We start from the raw sequence: 22,523 nt of genomic DNA on the forward strand, positions 1-22,523 counted from the left end.
ACAAACCCTGACCTAAATGATGTTGCCTATGCTGACCCTCAAGAAATTCATAACATGACCCTCAGCACTCATCAGCATCACCCTTTAACCTCTACCCACAGTGTCTTTTCTTCAGTGCTTCTAGGGGACCACATCCTCTCTATCATATTCTCTCTTGTCTCCACCATTAACCCATCCTTCTGTGTTAACTCCCTCTTACCCTTCAGATCTCTGCTCACAGTCACTTCCTCAAGAAAGCTGTTTCTGTACCCCAAAACTTGGTAGTCTATTCTCATAGCATCATGTATTTTTCATGCATGATAATTTGTAATTATGAAATTTATCTGTGTGATTGTGTGTGTGTGTGTGTGTGTGTGTGTGTGTGTTTTCTTTAACAAGACTCAAGCTCTCAGAGGACAAGGACCACATCTGTTTTCCCTCTCACTGAATCTCTAGTGGCCAACACATTGCCTGAGACTTAACAGACAGAACAGTTACCTAAATGAATGTGTATGTGAATGATTTTTGAATCTTACCCACACGATGTCTGTTTTACCCACATTAGTATGGCCTTCACTGACAATCAGAACTGAACATCCTCACTCTCCATGTCATTAAAAGACCTGGTGAGTAAGAGAACAGAGCTCAAATTTAAAGGGAAGAGTAAACTTTGAGGCAAAACCTTTAACATCCCATCAAATGTACATCTGTTATGAACACCTGATCTTCTTCCAGAATCTCCTGAAGCTCTGAGAACCCTTTACACACCTTTTTGGCTTTGTAGAACCCCGATCCTATGCTCTGTCTTCAATCTTTGTTTTGTTTTGTTTTGTTTTGTTTTGTTTTGTTTTGTTTTGTTTTGTTTTGAGATAGGGTTTCCTTCTGTCACCCAGGCTGCACGGTGATGTAATCTTGGCTCACTGCAACCTCAGCGTGCCAGGCTCAAGGCATCCTCCTATCTCTGCCTCTCAAGTAGCTGTCACCACAGGTATGTACCACAACACCTGGCTAATTTCTGTATTTTTTAGTAGAGATGGGGTTTCACCATGTTGCCAAGACTGGTCTTGAACTCCTGGGCTCAAATGATCCCCCCAAAGTGTAGTGAATGCAGGTGTGAGCCACGGTGCCTGACCTGTCTTCAGTCTTTGAAACAGGAAAATTAGAAGATCCCAGGTGAGGCCTCTTCATGTTGGGAGGGGAGCTCTAGAAGAGAAACTGACTGTTTCAACACAAATACTGTAACTAAACACAATCCATTCATTTTTGAATGCTGCTCATCTGGCACCTTTCAGAGGCCCTGAATTCATTTGAATGACAGAAAATGAGCCTTGATTTCAGTGAGAGACTCTTCTATAGTAATCCTGTTTGAAAAAAGCATAGATTACAATGCCACTTTAAAGGTATACTCTTCTTTTTTCCTCCAAACACTTTTACTCCCATGTAGGGTCCCTGTATCTTGTGTTCTCATATAATATTAACATAATTGGAGTAACTAGGGTTTAATGCTGCTACTATTGTGAAATCACTGCAAAGAGGCTTGAGAAAAATGCTGCTGATTTTTTTTCTTAAGAGACGATTAGATTTAATTTCAACAGTTTTTGAGAATATTGAACGACAGTAATCAGCTTAATGCTTAACCAGGTGACAGGCTCAACTGTAGATGATAGAGATGAGGGTTTTTCAATGTAGGACAGCCTCTTGATAATTCTCCAGGTATCTCTTGGTGTTTCCATCACATACCTAAATGATACATTGAGAGGCTCAATTACCATATTTTCTTATGATGTATTCAGTCTTAACAACATATGAGTCTTCAAAATCACATCATGAATTAGGAGTGCTGAGGTCAACCCTGAGTTTTAGATCTGAGCCTCTCTAACCCAAAGGTGCATATTAATCACCTCGGGAGCTTGTTGAAATGCAGATTCTAATCAGTAGGTCTGTAAATCCTGGGAAGTTTTAATTTGAAAGAAGCTCCCAGGTGGTGCTCACGCTGCTGGTCTATACAAAACATTTTGAGGAGCAAGGTCTTAGAAAACAAAATGAAATTAATTTTGCGGCTTACAATGCAATTTGGCATGCTTTTAAGTCAGAACCATTGCCTAAATATTTCTGTGTGCCAGGGCTGTTATAAATGCACCCTTGTCCACCAGCACGCTGGCAGAAACGCTCCAGAGAAATGAGTCACTCCATGATTCCACCCTGGGAAGGGGACTTGAGTGATTTGTTTAAGTTAGGGAAGAAATAGATCTGCTGGCCAATCAAAAGCTGTCCTAGGCAAATCCAGGAGGCTGGAATTTTCAGATTTCTTTTTAAAAAATATTTATACTGAGCATATGTCTGGATGTATCTGAAACAGGTCTGGGGAAAAGCTGGTCAACTGTAAAACAGAATTAAAAGCACTGTGGTCAAAGTCAAGGTGTAATAGCTAATGGGTTAAAATGCAAAGTATTCTCCACACAGAATATATTTTGAAAAATGCAACATAAAGATTGCTTCAGTTATAATACATAATTATTTAAAGTAGAAAAGATTAAGACAATGAAAATGGTTAGAGTGAATTATCGCAGTGTCAGGACAGGGAAAGAGTTTTTTTGGTGGGGTGGGGATGATCTTGGATTCCTTATACACTTCCATCATGATGTGTACATCTCTTTGACTTCTACCCTCCACCCCCACCCCAAGTCCTTGGTGGTCCTGACCACTAAAGGAAACCATCACCAGATCAGCTAAAGGCAAGGCAATGGAAAGGAGAATGGAGAGAACTCTTTTCCATCCCTTTTTGTTTCTTTTTAACCCTCTCTTAATCCTTGACTTAGGAAAATAAAAAGAAGTTTTAAAAAGTACTTATCAAAATTTTTAAAACCAGATTTAAAGTAAATCTTTGCCGAAACCAAGAAGCAGAAAGTAGGCCCCAATGCCAAGCAAGTCTTCAGCCTACTTTGGGTGCTCAAAAAAGTTTGATAAAAGAACTCATCCTGGCTAGGCGCGCTGGCTCACACCTGTAATCCCAGCACTTTGGGAGGCTGAGGAGGGTGGATCACGAGATCAAGAGATGGAAACCATCCTGGTCAACATGGTGAAACCCCGTCTCCTCTAAAAATGCAAAAAATCAGCTGGGCATGGTGGCACGTGCCTGTAATCCCAGCTACTCAGGAGGCTGAGGCAGGAGAATTGCCAGAACCCAGGAGGCAGAGGTTGTGGTGAGCCGAGATCATGCCGTTGCACTCCAGCCTGGGTAACAAACAAGAGCGAAACTCCGTCTCAAAAAAAAAAAAAAAAAAAAAAAAAAAAAAAAAAAAAAAAAAAAAAAGAAAAGAAAAGAACTCATCCCAATAGGGTAGCCAGGAAAGTATGGATAATAACTCAGTTGACCTTTAAAAGCAATTCTGGTGACTATAACACATTACCAATACTCAGCACCAAAGTCTCCTTTTTGAATATATTTTCATTTTTATTTTTGACTCTCTCTACCTGGGGCCTTCACTGTCACTTATCTATTTTATTTAAGTGACAATCTAATCTTTCTCACTGTAATTTATCATGCTTGGGTGCGATGATAAAAGTATTTCAGCAGCATCATTTAAATCGAATCAAACACATCTACTTTACTCTAGAAGAAAAATATACTAGAATATACCCACCCCCAAATCTACTATAATGATAATTATGTACTATGTGGTAGAATGGTTATCTAAGAATCATAGAACTTGATTGGTTGACAAGAATTCTGACAATCCCTGGCCTGCCTCTATCATTTTACAGAGAAAGAGCTGACACCTAAATTGGTGATGAGACTTGCATAATGTCACACAATTGATCCTTAAAGAACTGAGGTTAGAACTCACAGTTCTAACTAGTACAGAAACCTGGGTTGCACAGAATCCAGGTCTGCTGAATATTTCTCAATTAGAGCTTATTGTGCTATCCCGTCAATCCTTTCTTTCTTTCCCTTTATCTTTGTCTCTTTCCCTCCGTCCCTCCCTCCCTCCCTTTCTCTCTCCCTCTCTCTCTTTCTCGATTTCTTTCTTTCTGGCTAGTTGAAGCCAGGAATACTCAAGCTTATTTGGCACATAAGCCACTGGCTGAAACTTTAGGCCAGGTTACAGGAATCTGCTTTAATTGATCCTGGAGCCTCTCTTTGGTTTGTTCTGACTTGGGTGAAATCATGTGCCAGTGAAGAGTTTGCTAAACTCTCCACAGTAAGGGGTTAGTAAGAGTTTGCCCAAACTAGAAGCTTCACTCTGTGTCACCTTCCTATGAGCCAGTCACTCTGAGCAAGTAAGGAAAATAGTGTGAAAGATTAGTAGTGGTATTTTACCATGGATTTCAGATGATAGGAATTAAATCCTTACTTCTTTCTTAGTATAAAGGGCTATTACAGAGAAATATGCAGAATGTCCTGGGATCTAATATAGTAGTACAGTTAAGAATATGAGCTTCAGTACCAGACAAATCTAGATTTAAATACAAGCTCCAGCAAGTACTAGCTTGGGGACTTCAAGGAAGTGTCTTAACCTCTTGGTTTTCATTTTTCTTTTTTATAAAATGGGAACAGAAATAATCCTCCTGACTTAAAAACTTGTAAAAATTAAATAGCATGTGTGTATAAAACACCTAGGATACAAACTGAACATTCAGTAAGGTAGTGATTTTTTCTCAATCAGAAAGGTAAGCTTAAATCAAAATATCAGGGAAGATCCTGACATGCATATCTTATATGGTTTTAGAACTAGAGAAAGAAGTCCATAGCATAACTTTGCTTCAAAATTTCCCCAAGTAATGCTGGTCCTCACTTTTCATGTTGGCTTAAATTACTGTTCCATTGAGACTGGAGATAAATAATTAATGGCAATATCTTCCAAACCTGGAGCATGCACCCAAAATGTACCCAAAGAAACACTGTCTTCTGTTAAGAAGCAGGAAGATCTATCTTTGCTCCTATTTCAAATGTGGTACATTGAAGTACATACTGATTTCATTTTAACATCTGCTCAGAGGCGTGGTTATTAATGGAATAAAATGGGAGCGTCAGGATTCAGGGACATTAGATTTGCTTTATTCCTCTATCACTGTTTGCTAGGATGTTGGGATCTAGACTTGGAATCAAACCCATATCAAAGGAATCACATTCATCTGCTTAACCTTTACCTATGTCTTTTACTGCAGCTAAAATGAAAAACTAGGGACATATGAGAATTGTTGCTTTCCTGGAACTAGCCAGGTGAAAAAGTGAGGTTATGATGGCCCACCTAAAAAGCAGGGAAATATTACCTGTAAACACCCAAGCTCCTTGAATGATAATGAAAACATTTCTTAGAGTCCAGAACTGCCCTTGCTAAAAGATTCTGAATGCTTATCTCACTTTAATCAAGAGGTGGACTTCAACAACATGTTAAGTATTTTACTCGAAAATTCAGTCTGCTCATTTCTATTACTTTATATAAGTGTATAATATGTATATTTTCACAGGTGAAAAAAATAGCCCCCAAATATTCAGGTCAAAAGCACTTTTAAGATAGCTGGAGAATACAAAGAATAGCTTTAAAATAAAAACAAGCCATAAAAGCTAAAAAAGTGAAGATAATTTTGTGATATAACAATTTAGATGTGCAAATTTATCAATAAATTAATCAATGACTATTTCTTGTGAATATGATCTACATGGAACTGGATTAGGTTGGTGTGGGGAAAGTGAACAGTACAGACAGAATACATGATATGATTCTTGTGCCTAGTGAGGGATATAAAAGAAAGATTGTAATGAAGGAAATAATTTTAGAGGTCGTGTCGTATAGATGTAGGGATTTCAGATTTTGGCATCTTTTCTATGCAGCTTTTGAAATTGTGTATATGCTCCATTTCTTCTGTGGTATTCTAAGTCAATGGCTGCTTTTTTCATACCAGCTTTATCTAAGCCTCTGTTTGGAATTCCACAGAAGGCACCTTTCTGTATCCCTGCTTGTCTGGATCACCTTGTCAACATAATCATGTTTATCAGAAGTTCTAAACCTTTCTGTGTCCAGGACCCCTTAGGTGTCTTAATAATATTTGAAAGATGACCTTCTGTTGTTATAACAAAGGTTTCTGACCACTTCTGTCGGTCAACCAGTGTTTATACATCTTCAGCCTGTCTCTAAACACGGACCTGCTTCTTTCATGTCAAGTAATTGCCAGTTCATACTCACGCAGCCGCCCCCATTTATTCTGCAATTTCCTGATTTTCTGCCTACCAATAGCATTCTCCAGCACTAAAATTTTTCATATTGGTCAGAGTTGGGAAGAAAGGTGTCCCAGCAGAACAGGAGAAAGCAAAACGAATTTGAGGTCTAAAAAATACACATATAGAATTGTTCCTCAAATCTTGCATAAGAGGAGTTTTCACACATTAGTAAGTATCAGCATCATAGAAGCACACTTTGTGAGCCCCCTGAAAAATAGGAACCAAAATCATTTCCAAATAACATGTAATTAAAACAAAAGTCCATCTCATCTTGCTGTCTGCCAGAGAGTTCTGATCCTGGGAGCCCCTGGAGACCCTTTGACAAGATTCTAGGCATCCATGGTACTCTTAAGACTATGCTTTATATATTATATTTTATATTATGTGAGATTGTGTCTGAATACTTGAGGTCAGAAGATCTCAAAAGCCCAATTTACCCAAACATAGTTTAAAGATCCCCGGTGATGCCATGCAGAGAGAGTCAAGCCAACACATTTGAGGAAACATTGATAGATATTAGAATATTGCAGAATAAGAACTTTAGCTAATGTGTAATGCTTCTGTTCTTTTTATGCTATTATGATATTAACATTTGTAATCAATTATTCCCTTCTTTTGTGATTACCCTCTGACTCCCTCTAAGATGTGTATCAACCACCAAACAGCATAAAGTTTTCATGGAGCACCTGTTATAGGCCTAGCATGCGCTGAATCAATGGTGAACTCAAAGATTGCAGAGTTCCTGCTTGCAGATTACTGTAGTGAGGACACTGACATCTACTACATTTTTTTTTTTTTTTGAGACAGGGTCTCACCCTGTCACCCAGACTACTACTGTTAAGCCTCACGAGAATGAGAACTTTTCTTTTCTTGCTCCAAACTCTGTCTCACATGCTTAGAAGAGCATTTAATAAATCATAAGAGTACAACCAATGATTATTCAATGAGTAAGTTGAATACCTCAGGGATTTTATACTGTAAATAGCATAATGATATTGGCAGAAAACAAAATATTGTCAATGGCTGATTGAACAACAATTTTACACCTGGAGAATACCGCTGAATAAAAGCACTAGAGGACCCAACCAATAATGCAAAGTTGACTCCATAGGAGAACAAACTGAAGTTTAAATTTGACAAAGTTCAAATCTTTCTCACTCCAGGTGTTTGGTTTAGGAAAAAACTCAATTAAAAGAGTATGGGTTAGAAAGATTACCTCTCCACCACATCCTTTTCCTTAGCAAGCAATAATGTTGATGGCAAATGATTCGGGAAATGAAAAGCATGCTGCCTAACCACACATATCCATCATGCTCTCATCAATAAGTTTGAAGCAGGCAAGCCCTAACCTAGATTTAAAGCTGATAAATCATCTGTTTCATTTCACCAAGCATCAAGGGACTGCTCAGCTTTGTAAAGCTGAAACCCTTGTCAGCCTTTGGATTCATTTAAATGAGGGCATCATGTTAAAAAAAAAAAAAGGCAGATTATAAGATTTCCTGAGGAATCTCTAGTTTCAAAGTGCATTAAATCCTCCTTCAATTTAGGAAAAAGATATTTTTCTCTCAAAACTTCTGAAAAAGTTATTTTTATTATGTTATAGATGCTGACTATATCAGATATAAGTAGGAATATTAGTGATTTCCTATATTAGGCCATTCATTTATTGAAACGGGGGTCTTCTATTCCACTGTCTACACAGATACACACACATATCCTCACACACATTAAAAAAAAATTATTCTTCTTGGGAAACACCTGTCTTGTGAGTTCTTGGCTGTGCAGCTTCTGGGCATGCACAGGGTCAAACACACAAATGGTGCAGTGACTCTTTTGGAATTCACATTTGTCCCTGAAACTTCAGTCACCTGGAGACTGCATGCCTCATTGCCTGCAGCAGCTCAATCTTGACAGTGTAGAATGAGTTTAGAAATCTCATTTGAACAATGAAATTTAAATTGAGAGTCTAAACAGCACAATGTATTTCATGCTGAAATGACCATTCTTTGTAAATTTTGCTGACTGTGATTTTTTATCTTTCCTTTTGTTATTGGGCTGTTGTAATAATCTTGCTTTCATCTGGAATTTTTTATGGGAAAGGAAGATCGCTGGATTCAGTTAACTAGTACATCAGTTAGGTGCACATTCCTATTTTTATACATAGAAAATTCCTGCTTCTTTTGTTAAGCAAACACACATACACATCATTCCTGATCTCTACTACATTCATAACTCAATGCTTTCAGACACACACTCACAGGGCACCAAAACACAAACTCCCCACATGTTAACAATCAAGCCAGGCTCAAGATGTAAATAGGTGGATATGACACGAGGTGGATGTGTAATCAGTAATAAGAAATACATTGAGCCCCATAATGAAAAGAAATCCCACAAATTGTTCAGGATTCCCCCTCCCCCTTCCATTCACTGATTTATTAACCCTGAACAAAGATGTAATTGCAGGGTCTCAGAAACAACTTTTTTTAAAAATTTAAATTTTGTTATTTTTTTATTTTTGGCACTTGTTTTGTTTGGCCTTGAATTTCTTAGTATCTAGTCATGCCATTCATTGCCTGTTTTCTTCACTCAGTTGCCCATCTTTTCCCCCCAGAAATGAAAGAAGCATTAGCTTCTGAGTCTTAAGGATGAGACCTCTGCATTTTCTTTGCTTGTTTAGGGCAAGAAATGAAGTGCTGCCTCTTTAATTGGCAGAAGCATGCAGAAGGAGCATACCTTTAATTTAGTGTTGGGATACCTCACTTGCACCCTGGCTGTTGTCTTATTGGAGACGGCAGCCTGCCTGAGATCCTCTAGCACTGAAATAATATCATCCAGCACGCATTTCTTATCCTGATTTCTCAACACACACAGATGGGAAAAAGTATAATTATAGCCCTTGTGGTTCACCTTCATTTCCAGCACGGCTCGGTGGGTCTGCAGGATCCCCTCAGCCTGGAGCAAAATATTGTCCCCGGGTGGGGAGAGGAGGATCACCCTGCCATACCTCCCAGGGGTGTGTAAGTCCGAATAGAGCTGGCTTTTGGACTGGTCCAGGGGGAAAAGGCTGCTGGCCAGGCTGCGCTCGATCTTGGCCAGGCTGTGGCTGGGAGCGACCAGGCGCTCCAGGTCGCCCTCGGGCTGGAAGCGGTTGAGCGCGCTGAGGCCGAAGGTGATGGTCAGGACTGCGGGCACGGTGAGGAAAAAGACCGGGTGCCGGCTCACGCACAAGCCCAGCCTGTGGCAGAACGACTGGAGCCCTCTGCGAAGCACCTGCTGCAGCATCCTCCACCAGATCCAGCTCGCAGGCGCTCCTGGCCGTCTTAAAAAGCACATGTGACATGTGTAAGCGCCGGGCTACCCCGTTCTCCCCCATCCCACCCCCTGGGGCCAGTCCCCCCTCCCCGCCGCCGCCGCCTCCCTACCCACTCCGCGCTCACCCCACAACCACTCCGCCTGGTCTTTCCCTGGCCCCACCTCCATGCGCTCCTACTACTCTTTCAAACACTGCAGCAAGTTGCAGCAAGGCGGGCAAATATCGACAGCGCGCGTGGGGGCGGGCGGCGGGCGCTGCGGGGGCGCCGCGGGGCCCACCCCTTCCCTGGCCTCCCCGCGCCCTCGCCGCCTCCCGCGCTGGCTCTCACCGCATGAGCAGCGTTCCCTCGGTCTAGCCCTTCATCTCGGTGCTGCAGTCCCCTGGCCTCCCTCGCTGGAGGTGGTTCCGTGCGGAGCGTCCCACAGATGTGGATTTCCTCTCTGTCCTGGTGGGGTTCGGTGCCTAACTGGAACCATGTGCCTCGGTGTTGTAAGAAGCAGACATGTGCCCCATAAGGGAGGGGGGCTGGGAGGAAAGGAGGGAGAAAGGGCGGGAGCACGTTGGGGGTGTTTGGGGGGGGGCAGATAAGCTTTTTCCTTTTTTTTTAAAGATGCTGTCAGTTATTTTTAGACTTTTGTGTTCCCTCTTCCCTCCCAGCTGGAGTGAATGGAAGAGGAAATGATGAAGGTGCTGCTGGCCCATTGGAGCAGGGGCAATTAGAGCCCGAGAAGGAGTGGGGAGAGGAGCGAGAAGGCTCCAGGGCTCCAGGAGGCAGGCTTCTCGCCCCTCCAGTTTCCCCGTGCCCTCGAATTCTGCTTTTCAGTGAAGAAAAGGAGCAGAGAGGATGATGCTGCATTTTTAACACACCACACAGCATGCAAGGGATTTCCTCGCAACACCTTTCTTGCTGTGATTCCACAGACCAGCCCGCTGCAGCTGAGGGCTGCGGAGACCCCATCTATCCCTGGTGCGTTGGGACTGCCTGGATTGCTTCCTTGCTCTGGTGGCTGGAGAAGAGGCATTTTCCAACAGCAGTAGCCTGTGTGCGTGTGCATGTGCATGTGCGTGTGTTGAAAGTGAAGATCTACACGCAGTATGAGGTTTCTCATAAAATGTTGCATTCACTTTCTGTATTTTTGAGGTTAAAGGACAGAAAGTTCTTAAAGCTGATTTCAGCCCCCTTTTCCCAATGTCCCCTTCCACTCCCCACCCATGAGGACTGTTTCAAGCTATCTAGTTTAGGCTAATTTTCCCCTGTGAGTGGAATTCCAGAAACAGCCACTTCTAGACACACACCAGGTAGTTCTGCCTGAAAAAAATTTAAAAAAGAGAGTTGAGTGGGTAGAGGGAAATCCACTGGAGTTACTTGTAGAAAACAGTGAATCTCCTTCACCTTATAAGAAAGAAAACTCCCACCAGATACAATTCCTCCTTCAGCATCCAGAAGTGTGAAGGTGAGGAATTCTTAGCTTCAGATCAGATTAACTTCGAAAACTTTAATATTAATGTGTGTGTGTGTGTGTGTGTGTGTGTGTGTGTGTGTATTATGTGTTGGCATTTTTGCAAGTTCATGTTCTGGAAAGGGTATGAAGAAATTTCGAGGACAAACTCTAAAGTGTGATTGTGAACTGGAGATTTGCTTTCCAAAGTTTCTGTTCTTTTTGGAATGACTTCATAGAAAAGATTGCGTTTCAAGAGATGTTCCGTGCACACTTTCTTGATAACAGTGAAAGTGCCCATTCTTCGTTAGACACTTAGAAAGGGACCTATCTATGCATACAAACAAGCTAAGGACTCTTTGTCCTAATAGATACCTTTTATTTTTCTCTATTGCAATTGGTTCTTCAGTTAAGAGACCAATGAGACAGCAAAGAGCTCAGAAACAGCAACGATGCTTAAGGACAAGTGTCTAAAAGAAAGTATCATATATGAGATTAAATAAAAATTCCACCCTTTTTAAATTGAAAGTGACCTTGGCGGCCATTCTGTTTGAATTTCTACTGATGACAGGAATAGCTTCTATATTATCTCAGGTAGTTCTCCATCTGGCCCATGCTACAGCATTCCCGAATTCACAAATTTTTTCTAGGAAGCCTATTCTATTGTTAGACTGCCTTTTCTTGTATTCAGTCAAACTCAATCTCTTTGCTACATTCATAGACTAGTCTTTCTTCTCCTTCAGTGGAAAGAGTCACTTTTGCATTCAACTGTAAGATCTTTATATCACTTTATATAATATATTCCATTAGTGCCACATGATGGGAAATTTTTGGCTATACAGTAGAGGAAATGTATCTATCATCCATTTTCTATACCTTCTTTATTACATTAAATATACTCGGTTATATCCTCTGCATGACATTTTTTAACAGCCTTTTTGCAAAATATTCAATAATAGAGTTTAGAAACGGACATTGTTGCATAACTTATCAAGTCCATTTTATAAATAAGGACACTAGAAATGGGAGAGATTAAGTGACTTCAAGGCCACCCTCAGAGTTCTCTGAAGCTGACACTGGTGTCTGGCTGTCTTGCTTCTCAGCCCATTATATTTCTCTTGGTAGCATCAGGCAGTCTACTCTCTTCTCACAACAAACAAATATGTCAGTATTACTGTCTTTTATCTTACTCTCTTCATTTCCTACACTTCCTTCTTCAATACATTTAATAGAATTAGGGAAGAATAAAAATGCCAATGTATAATTGACTAAATAATGTATGGGATATACCTGAGAAGAACTACTCTGACATAAATATAAATCATATTGTAGACTTATAATGGCATGGAAATACATTCACTGAATGTTAACTGAAGAATTATGTACAATATGAAACCATTTTAAAAAATAAAAAATATACACATGGAAAAAAGATGAAGGATACATTAGAATGTTTCTGTTTATTGCTAGATATTGGAAATGTGGGTGAATTTGTAAAATAATGTATTCATTAATTATAGAATAGCTTTAGATGAAAGAAAATTGGCAGAGAGTGTAGAAAGTTTCCTTATAACCTACACCCAGTTTCCCCTGTTATTAACATATTACATTAGTTTGGTAAATTTTTATAATTAATGAACCAACATTAATACAATATTAATATCCTGGATACTACATTGCTTTTAGTTGTCTTGTCTCTTTAAGACCCTTTTGGCTATGACAGTTGCTCAGACTTTCCTCTTTTTTGATGAGTTTGACAGTTTTCAGAAGTATTGGTCAGATATTTAGTGGAATGTTCCTCAATTGGGAATTTTCTGATGTTCTTATCATGATTTGACTGGGGCTAGGAGATTTTGGGGAGGAAGAACCCAGAGGTAAAGTGCCATTTTCATCACATCATATCAAGGGTGCATTGTATCAAAGTGACTTATCACTGTTGATGTGAACCTTGAGCACTCAACTGCAGTAGCATTTTCAGGTTTCCCCACTGTAAAGTTAGCCTTTTACTAACCTCCATACTGCGTTTTTTGGACAGAAGTCACAAAATGCCGCTTACACTTAAGGAGTGGAGAGTTAGGCTGTATCTCCTTCCTCCTTAAGATTGGAATCTATGTAATTTGGAAATCTTGGGCACAAGATATTTGTCTATCTTCCCTATTTATTCATTTATTCATCCAGCCAGTCTTTTATTTATATTGCTATGGACTCATGGATATTTCTGGATGTTTCTTTTTTACTTTGAGATATAATTGGAAACTACTTTCTTGTTTAAATTGTTCCAGTTTTGGCCACTGAAAGGAGCTCTTTCAATTGCCTCCTGGGTCCCTTTGATATTCCATTATTGCAGGATATTTTTTTTCTTTTCCAGAAATATTACTACTTCCTGGTACTACATAATGCTGCAGGCTCATCTTGTGTATCTGATCTATACCAGTCCTAGAATCAGCCACTTCTCCAAGCAGCCTTTGCTTGTTTTATCCGAGAATGGTACTGCAAACAAAGATCTGTGTGCTAGATATGATGGCTCTTATGGAGGTATCATTGCTTCTAATCTCTGACAAAGCAAGGAAGTTACATGGATGTATACTTATCTATATATGTGTGTGTTGTGTACCTGTAATGATTTTTACATAACTACCTGTATCTATATTAAGCTAACTAGGAGTTTATATTGATGACTCCAGCTCTAATCTATTGCTACATAGATTATTGTAGCCCCTTTCCCTTGTTTTCCTGCAACCTCCCATTTCAACAATAAAAAGTCTGGTTCTATCAATGATTTAAAGATTGTTTTTCTGTAATAAAAATATATTAATTTTTATAAGGAAAATTTTTTAAGATAAGGAAGAAAAGCATGATTGCTCAATTTTTATACTGTAAAAAGTCAATGCCAAATACTATTAGGGATTCATTAGTAAGATAGGTTATATGCTAAAAAGAAGGAAATGTTAGCAATATTCCAGATTAGCCCATAGAAGGTTAATTTTCACTAAAATGTCAGTGGATATCAGTTACATGGTAGTTATTGCGAATCTGATTTAAAATGGGGCTTAATATAAAGCTGAAAGCAGTGCATTTACGGACCAATTAGTAACAACACATTAATTGGTTCTGTTTAGTTCAAACAGAATTCATATTTTCTGACATATCTTGGTCAGTATGAGTTTTCAAGACTTAGAATCAAGTTGGGACTTATTAGCTTGTACTTTTGCAGGATGGGACGCCAGAGAAACCAGGACTTGGACATGGAATACCTGAGTTCTAGGCCAACTCCATACTTTACTTCCTAAGTGTTTTACAAAAGACACCTAATTATCTGGTCCTGTTTATTTATAATTATATATTACATTTATTTACTTGTTCAATTCACTCATCGGTATTCACAAAACCTTGGTAAGTTTGCCGTAGTATACTGCTGTAATATTACGAATTCTAACTATTCAAACGTGCTAAGCCTCCAAAGCTCAGTAGAATAAAACAAAGTTTTTATCTTGTTCAAGGTTGGCAGTCCCTTGTGGATATTTCTGGTCATCCAGGAAAGGAGTCAAGCTCAGGCCTGGATTCATCCACAAAGTCATTCATCCACCTTCCACCATTGACTTCAAAGACCTTGAGGTCATTTCCTAGTCTACGAGTTGCAAATAGGAAAAGAGCCTATAGTTAGCAACCTGGGAGGTTTTTATGGCTTCTTCCGAAATGTATGAAAAACATCACTTTTTCATGCCTCTCTCCGATTTACACTTAACCTCCAGGGAGGCTGAAAAATGCAGTTTAACTGTGCGCCTAGGAGAAGAGCAGATGAGCTTGATGATCAGGCAGCAAATTCTCTCACCCTCTTTCTGGATTCTCTTGCCCTGTTTACCTTCAGTCCTGTTTCTGAGCTGAAGACTATCATCTGACCTCCTTTTGTCATTTTACATCAGACTTGTTCTGCCACTGCCATCTCAAGCAGTGCTGGCTTGTGGGTTTTAAGGAAATGCTCTTTGACCTTCCTCTGTGATAGTTTTAAGGAGTTTGCCAGGGATTAGCCTCATCGCTTGGCTCAGGCCTCTTGTATGCAGAAGGGCGTATCCGAGAGATAACGTTTCATGTTTTAGAGGCAGTTTTGGTCTTTGGCATTTTGGATGTCTCCAGCTGTAACTGGTTTGAATAAGAACATTTCTTATCTCACATAACAAGATGTCCACAAGAACAGGAGTTATAAAGCTTGTTAATTTAGAGATTCAAGAGTGTCATTAAGAGTCCAGGTTCTTTTCCTCTGGCCTTGCCCATGCCCAGAGCTTGAGCTCTGTGATCATGCGTGCTCCACAGGCAACACACACAGACAGACAAGATTCCCAGAAGACGCTGCCTCAGCAGTTGTGTCTTGCAAAAGTAAGGAAGCTTTTCCCAGAAGGCCTCCAGCAGATTTCCTCTTAAGTCTCATTTCCCATGCCCATGTCTAAATCAATCACTGGTGAGAGGAATGATAATGTGGTAATTGGCTGAGGCCAATCTGGACTCACACTGGTGCTGGGAATGGGGCCAGCCTCCTCTCTGAGCACATTGTCATGGGGGAGCTTATGCAGGGTTTATTTTGCTTTTTTGTTTTGTTTTAAAATGGTTTCTTTAGGAAGAACCATGATAAGATGGTATGTTTGGGTCTTGGGTAGCTAACACTAACTTTAATATGAAGAAAATTTGCTTCCGGAGACTGCTTTCTAAATGGAAAATAGAACTATAATCTGGCAAATGAATTGTCTTACTGATTTTTAATTCATTTATGTTAAAAAGCTTCATAATGGTACAGTAAGAAAGTCCAATGATATCTGATATTTTAAAAAATTATCTTTATTTAAATAGGATATAAACATATATATTATCACCTGGAAAATCTATTATCTCTATTCATTATATCTTTATGAGATAAAAGTCAGTGATTTAAGGAGTCCAATGCAAACATGTTTTCTTAAAGTGATAAAAAGCTTAGATAGGATTTGCATTAATTGATAACCTAAAATTCACCTTATTTAAGAGTGTACATCAAAGATGACTCATAGGTTCATTCTTATTGCCACGTTGTTGCATGTGTTTGCTTAAAACCTATGATAAACATCATTCTTCTTCTAATGGTAAAATATCCAACTATATGTTTAAAAATTAAAAAGAAAAGACTGTAGACAATTTTGTCCCATTTATAAGTGAATCATAAGTATGGAATTTTCTTCAAAAGTAGTTTTTTTTTATGGTGGAAAGTAATTAAACTTCTGGAAAAGATTTCAGACAATCAAGTGCTTGTTTTCTTTCTCTTTTTGTGCTAGTTAATTTAACCACTTAACTGCTTAACCACTATATTACCTTAGTCAAATCATTCTATGTCAATAAACCTTAGATTTATATGTACAAACTAAAACATTTTAAATATAAAACGTTTATATTTTGTATCTCTGAAAAATTACAGGTTCATTTCCAGACCATCACAATAAAGCAGCTGTTGTAATAAAGCAAGTCACACAAATTTTTTGGTTTCCCAGTGCATGTAAAAATTATCTTTACACTGTACCACAGTCTATTATGTGTCAATAGTATTACATTTAAAAATGTACTTAGCTTAATTAAGAAATCCTTTATTGCTGAAAATGCTAATGATCATTTAAGATTTCAGCAAGTTCACCAGTAGAAGGTCTTGTCATGATGTTGATGGCTGCTGACTGCTCAGGGTGGTTGTTGCTGAAGTTACAGTGGTTGTGGAAATTTCTTAAAATAAGACAACAGTGATGTTTGCCACTGCCCTTGGCTTTTCCTTTCATGAAAGATTTCTCTGTACCATGCAATGTTGTTTGATCACATTATACCCACTGTGGAACTTTTTTCAAAATTGGAGTCAATCCTCTCAAAACCTGTGCTACTTTATCAGCTAAATTTATATAATGTTCTAAATCTTTTGTTGTCACTTCAACTATATTCACAGCATTTTCACCAGTAGATACCATCTCAATAAACCACTTTTTTTGCCCATCTATATAAAACAACTCTTCGTCCACTAAAATTTTATTTTGAGATTGCAGCAATTCAGTCCCATCTTCAGGCTTCACTTCTAATTCTAATTCTTTTGCTATTTTTACCACATCTACTGTTGCTTCATCCACTGAAGTCTTAAATTCCTCAGTGTCATCTGTAAGGGTTGGAATCACTTCTTCCAAATTCCTCTTGATGATGATATTTTGCCCTCCTCCCATAAATCATAAATGTTCTAAGGGATCCAGAATAGTGAATTCTTTTCAGAAGGTTTTCAGTTTACTTTGCCCAGATTCATCAGAGGAATCACTATCTATGGCAGCTAGAGACTTACAGGATGTATTTCTTAAATAATTAGACTTGAGGGTCAGAATTACTCCTTGATTCCTGGGCTGAAGAATGGATGTTGTATTAGGAGGCATGAAAACAACTATCATCTTCTTGTACGACTCCATCAGAGCTCTTGGATAACCAGGTGCATTTTCAGTGTGATAAACTTGATCCAAATTAAATTGAAAGGAGTTTAATTGACCAATGAATGATTCACGAATGGGCAGCCCCCAGAATCATGGCAGATTCACAGAGACTCCAGGGATGCCTCATGCTCAGAACAAATTTGTAAAGAAAAAAGATAAAGTGACATACAGGAATCAGAAGTGAGGTACAGAAACAGTGAGATCGGTTGCAGCTCTGCATTTGCCTTATTTGAATGCAGTTTTAACACGCAGCAGCCTATCAGTGGTTGAAGTATGGCCACTGGGATTGGCCAGCACTCAGCTATAGTTATGGGTGCATATTATTAAGTTAGGTTTTCAATTTTGTCTATTAAGCTAGGTTATAGTTCATCCACAAAGACTCAAATATAGAAATATGGAGTCCTTCTCAGGCCATATTCAGCCTGCCTTAACAACTGAGTAGTAACATTTTGAAAGGACTCCTTTTCTAAGCCATAGGTCTCAACACCTGGCTTAAAATGTTCTGTGAAGTATACTGTAAACAGATGTGCTATTATCCAGGCTTTGTTGCATCATTTATTTAGCACAGGTGTAGTAGATTTAGATAATTCTTAAGGGCTCTAGAATTTTGGGAATGATCAGTGTGCCATCAGACATATCTGCTCCTAACAAGAACATCAGCCTGTCCTCTGAAGCTTCAAAGCAGGACCCCTTGACTCCTCTCTGGCTATGAAAGTCTTATATGGTTTATTCTTCTAGTATAAAACTGCTTTGTCTACACTGAAAATTTGTTTTTTAGTGTTTCCACTTGCATTTATTACCTTAGCCAGATACTTGGATGACTTAACTACAGCTTTTTTATTAATACTTGCTGCTTCACTTTGCATTTTCATGGAGATGGCTTCTTAAACCTCATGAAACAACCTCTGATAGTTTCAAGATATTTTCCTGAAGCATCTTCACTTCTCTCAGCCTAGCTTCCAGCCTGACTCAACTGTTGACATGCCTTCCACACTAAGCTTAATCATTTTTAGCTTTTGATTTAAAGTGAGAAATGTTCCACTCTTCCTTTCACTTGAATACTTAGAGGCCATTTAGGTTATTAACTAGCCTAATTTCAGTATTGTTGTATCTCAGGGGAATAGGCAGACTTGATGAGAGAGAAAGAGAGAGAGAGAGAGAGAAAGAGAGAGAGAGAGAGAAATGAAGGAGCCTCTGGGTGGTAGAGCATTCAGAACACACACAGTAATTTAAGTTTGCAATCTTGTAGGGTGCAGTTCATGGCACCCCAAAACAATTACAATAGCAACATCAAAGACCACTGATCACAGATGACCATAACAGACATAATATTAATTTAAAAGTTTAAAGTGTGACATCTAGACTCAAAGTGAGTACATGCTGTTGGAAAAACGACACCAATAATCTTGTTTAACACAGGGTTCCTACAAATTGAAGGTTTGTAGGAAAAAACACAACATCTGTGAAGCACAATAAAATAAAGTACAATAACGTGGGGTGTACCTGTAATAGAACTGAGCTAGGTGATGATTAACTTTTCTCCAGCTGTGATTTTATGATGTTCTAGACTTTAATTTCCTGGGATTCCTTTGCTAGGCTTGACACATCTTAACAAAGAGCAGCTCTGATTCCCTACTCAAGTCTCAGTCTGTCTTCCCTGGTGATTCATGTATTTGCACAATATTAAACACAGAGTTATTGAGGATTGGGAGTGGCCCACCACTCAAGAACACAAGGTATTGGTCTAGAAAAAGATAGAAGCTGGAAAAATACTTGGAATATTGTGACCACAGAGGAATAGCTGGACTGAAGATTACTGCCTGCCAAATTATAGTATAGTGTAGAATCTTATTGGATCAATGCACAAAGATGACATGCTGCTTTGTGCACATTCAATTTTTAATTATTGAAGTAAATATTTTTCCTAAGTTGGGAAGAAGTAGAACACATTTTTTTTTTTAAACTAGACCCTATTTTTTTTTTTTTTTTTTGAGACGGAGTTTCACTCTTGTTACCCAGGCTGGAGTGCAATGGTGCGATCTCGGCTCACCGCAACCTCCGCCTCCTGGGTTCAAGCAATTCTCCTGCCTCAGCCTCCTGAGTAGCTGGGATTACAGGCACGCACCACCATGCCCAGCTAATGTTTTGTATTTTTAGTAGAGACGGGGTTTCACCATGTTGACCAGGATGGTCTCGATCTCTTGACCTCGTGATCCACCCTCCTCGGCCTCCCAAAGTGTTGGGATTACAGGCGTGAGCCACGGCACCCAGCCAGAACACATTTTTAAAAAGCACTTTTAGATTTTTTTTTTTCTTAAATCCAATAGTAATACAAGTTGATAAGTTTTAATCTATAACATAACTGACGGACTTTCTACAGCTTTTTATTCTTTTCTTTTTTCATTTTCTTCTTCCTTGTTTACTTTTCTCCCAGCAGAAACTCTTTTTTTCTGAAATGTTTTTAAGACGGCCCATTTCAAAGTACTCTATCAATGTATCTCTTTCTTCTAGATGAACCAGAATATATGTCTCTCTTAATGTTTGTTATGAAATTACATTATTTTCCTAAAAGTGTGTGCTTATATTAAAATTGGGTTGCTGGCTACCAAACTGAGGTTTTGGTGGTGTTACTGTACCCAGAGAGAAAGCTGCTTATTAAGGATGAGTTTCTCATTAATTACCTTGCATAGTCCTAACCATGAAAATGAATCCTGTTTCCTGACAAGGCAGTTCTCTCATCAGAGTTTGACAAATTAAAAAGTTTGATGAAGCCTTTTCTTGAGCAAAAGTGAACATCACACTCACCAGTAAATTGGTATCTAACGAGGAAGCAACTGGGATTTCGCCACTTAATGGGGCTCTGTATTTATCCTTGCATTATCAGATATCAACATTCATATCACTATAAAGAAAACAGCAGTAGAAGAGCACAATATTCTGGAGTTCTGGTAACAGTGTCCTTTGGCAAGCAGGGTAAAGGAGAAAGAGACATAGGCGGTGAGAAGGGAACTTTGTAGGGAGGGTTTGGCACAGACAGAGTGTTCCAATCCAGGAGGGAGGAGTATTTAACCACTGAGCTTGTTTAGAATGAAATACATTCTGACAATAAAAAGCAGACCTGTGTTTAGTCTGTTTTATTATTTCTTTAAATTCCCTACAGCCAATGCTATTACTGCCTATACCTGGGGTGGGGTGCTTTCACGTCTCCACCTCCTTTGCAACCCTCGATATACCACTGTTCCTAGGAGTTGCAACTGTGAGTTCTGAACAACTTCCCATTCAATATTATGGTATATTGGTGAAGAGATTTGGGTAGAATTTATAGTCAATTTGGGATTATTATAGGAGAGAACTAGTTGCTCTTATATGATTTGAATTCCTGCCCCTTATGATTTTTTTTTCCCTTCAGAATGATGTAGAAATTGAGAGGAAAGAAACAGAAAAGCCTAACTGCTGGGATAGCAGAATCGGCAGATGACTGTTTAAAATAGAGATTTCTTGCTGGAGAAAAACAAATTTCTTCAGAAAACATAAGTGAAATGACATTAGACAACAAACTCAGACTATGTTTGACACTCACAAATTTGGTCTTCAGCCTGTCAAACAAAGTGAAGAATTCTACTATGACTTTGGCAAGTATTCAGCATTTTAGCCAAAAAAAAAAAAAAAAAGGCATTGTAAACCAAAGAAGTAAATATCCAAATAAAAAAAAAATGTTTTATATGACTGTTAACATGCCACACATATATACTGACACGTCTCCAGAAAACATGCAGACTGTTTGCGGGTTTAGTTATCTTGTTGACATAGGCAAAATCAATAGACATTTATAGAAACTGTGATGAAATCTCTCCCTGTGAGAACTTATCTTTGGCAAAGTGCCCCTTCTTTGCTCAGCAGCAAAAAAAATTTAGTATAGTCTTTATTCTATCGTATTGAGATAATCCATGTCTACTTCCTACATAGACTGTCGCCTTCCTGGGGGGAATGCCTAATGCTCTCTAGACTTGTACCCTAATGTCTAGCAAAATGCCTGACACATAATCACTTAATAGCTACTTGATTTATTCTACAGCTTTCCCAATGTAAGAGAAGTATAGATGAGAACTATGGAAGATAAAAGAAATATAAATGTCACTAAAGATAGGACACAACAGACTAACTTCATTCTTGAGGTTTAATCCTTGTGGCTGATGATGTGGGCCTCAACTCCTGTTTGCCTTGTGCACATTTTCCTTTTATTCCCAAGTACGTCTTTGTTTGGCCATCCTAGCTGTTCTGTCACTAGCCTCAGCTCTCCTGGTATTAATGGATTGTCTGGGGCTGACCTTTCTTGGTTTTAGCATTGTATGTTTCTGATACCTTTTTCTCTTCTTGGTGATTTTCAGTATCTAAACAAAGTTCATGATAGCTGAAGTAAAGGTATGGGCAAGTGCAGGAATATAAACAGGAATGGAAACGATGTTTATTCAATGCCGTCACCAAAGGTTTACTGAATAACCAAAATGTACAAAACCCTCCTATGGAAGCTGGAGAGGGTTGCTACTTTCATGGAGCACACCGTACTAGAATTGGAGAGTGCTGGGATTGGGTGGGATTGAAGAGTTGGAGCTTCTTCATTGCAATGTGGAGTCACTGAAGTGTTCCAAGAACAGACTTGAGTTTTAGGATATAGTATATCTCCGCAACAGTGTTGAAAAGGAATGAAGACTGCAATAATGAAGGCTTAGTGACCTTTTAAGAGGCTAACGCAGTTATTTGAGCCAAGGACAAGGACAGCCTGGATGAAGGTAATAGGGCAAGGATGATGAGAAATGAAAGAATTTGAGAGTTACATACAAGTGAAAATAGATATAATTTGGTGACAGATTAAACGTGGATGTGTACATTAAAAGCAGGTAGCATACTTCTGGAATTCACTTTAAAAATAAGCATGAATCTGACATTTCTGCTGTGTTTTAGGAGTGAAGGCAATACAGCATGGTAGATATATGGACTCTGGATACAGACAAATCTAGGTTCAAATCCCTCAAATCTATCTTCTGCCACCTTCTAGTGGTGTTACCTTGGTCAGTTTATTAACCACTCTATAC

The 22,523-nt window shown here is 39.0% G+C and overlaps 1 protein-coding gene and 1 long non-coding RNA gene across 6 annotated transcripts in view; one reads left to right on the plus strand and one right to left on the minus strand.

Moving 5' to 3' along the window:
* Positions 1-9,984, minus strand: part of PTCHD4 (patched domain containing 4) — a 187,959-nt gene extending 177,975 nt beyond the window's left edge. Inside the window, exons 1-2 of one of the 5 annotated variants that reach the window (XM_032299642.1) lie at positions 9,847-9,984; positions 9,113-9,524 (exon numbers count right to left, since the gene is read on the minus strand). In XM_032299642.1, the coding sequence (XP_032155533.1) occupies positions 9,113-9,524; positions 9,847-9,851 (417 nt within the window). In that variant the 5' untranslated portion in view covers positions 9,852-9,984. Of the gene's footprint in view, positions 1-8,938; positions 9,539-9,642; positions 9,707-9,846 lie in introns of those variants that run through there. The other 4 variants (XM_032299639.1, XM_032299640.1, XM_032299641.1 and 1 more) reach the window with 4 other exon arrangements.
* On the plus strand, positions 9,920-22,221 carry LOC116565803. Its single transcript, XR_004275593.1, has 3 exons — positions 9,920-10,007; positions 10,342-10,485; positions 21,819-22,221. It is a non-coding gene; the product is annotated as an uncharacterized LOC116565803 (long non-coding RNA).
* The last annotated feature ends 302 nt before the right edge of the window (positions 22,222-22,523 follow it).

This window comes from Sapajus apella, unplaced genomic scaffold (assembly GCF_009761245.1).
Source record: "Sapajus apella isolate SASKATOON/1434 unplaced genomic scaffold, GSC_monkey_1.0 scaffold41, whole genome shotgun sequence".
Taxonomy (NCBI): domain Eukaryota; kingdom Metazoa; phylum Chordata; class Mammalia; order Primates; family Cebidae; genus Sapajus; species Sapajus apella.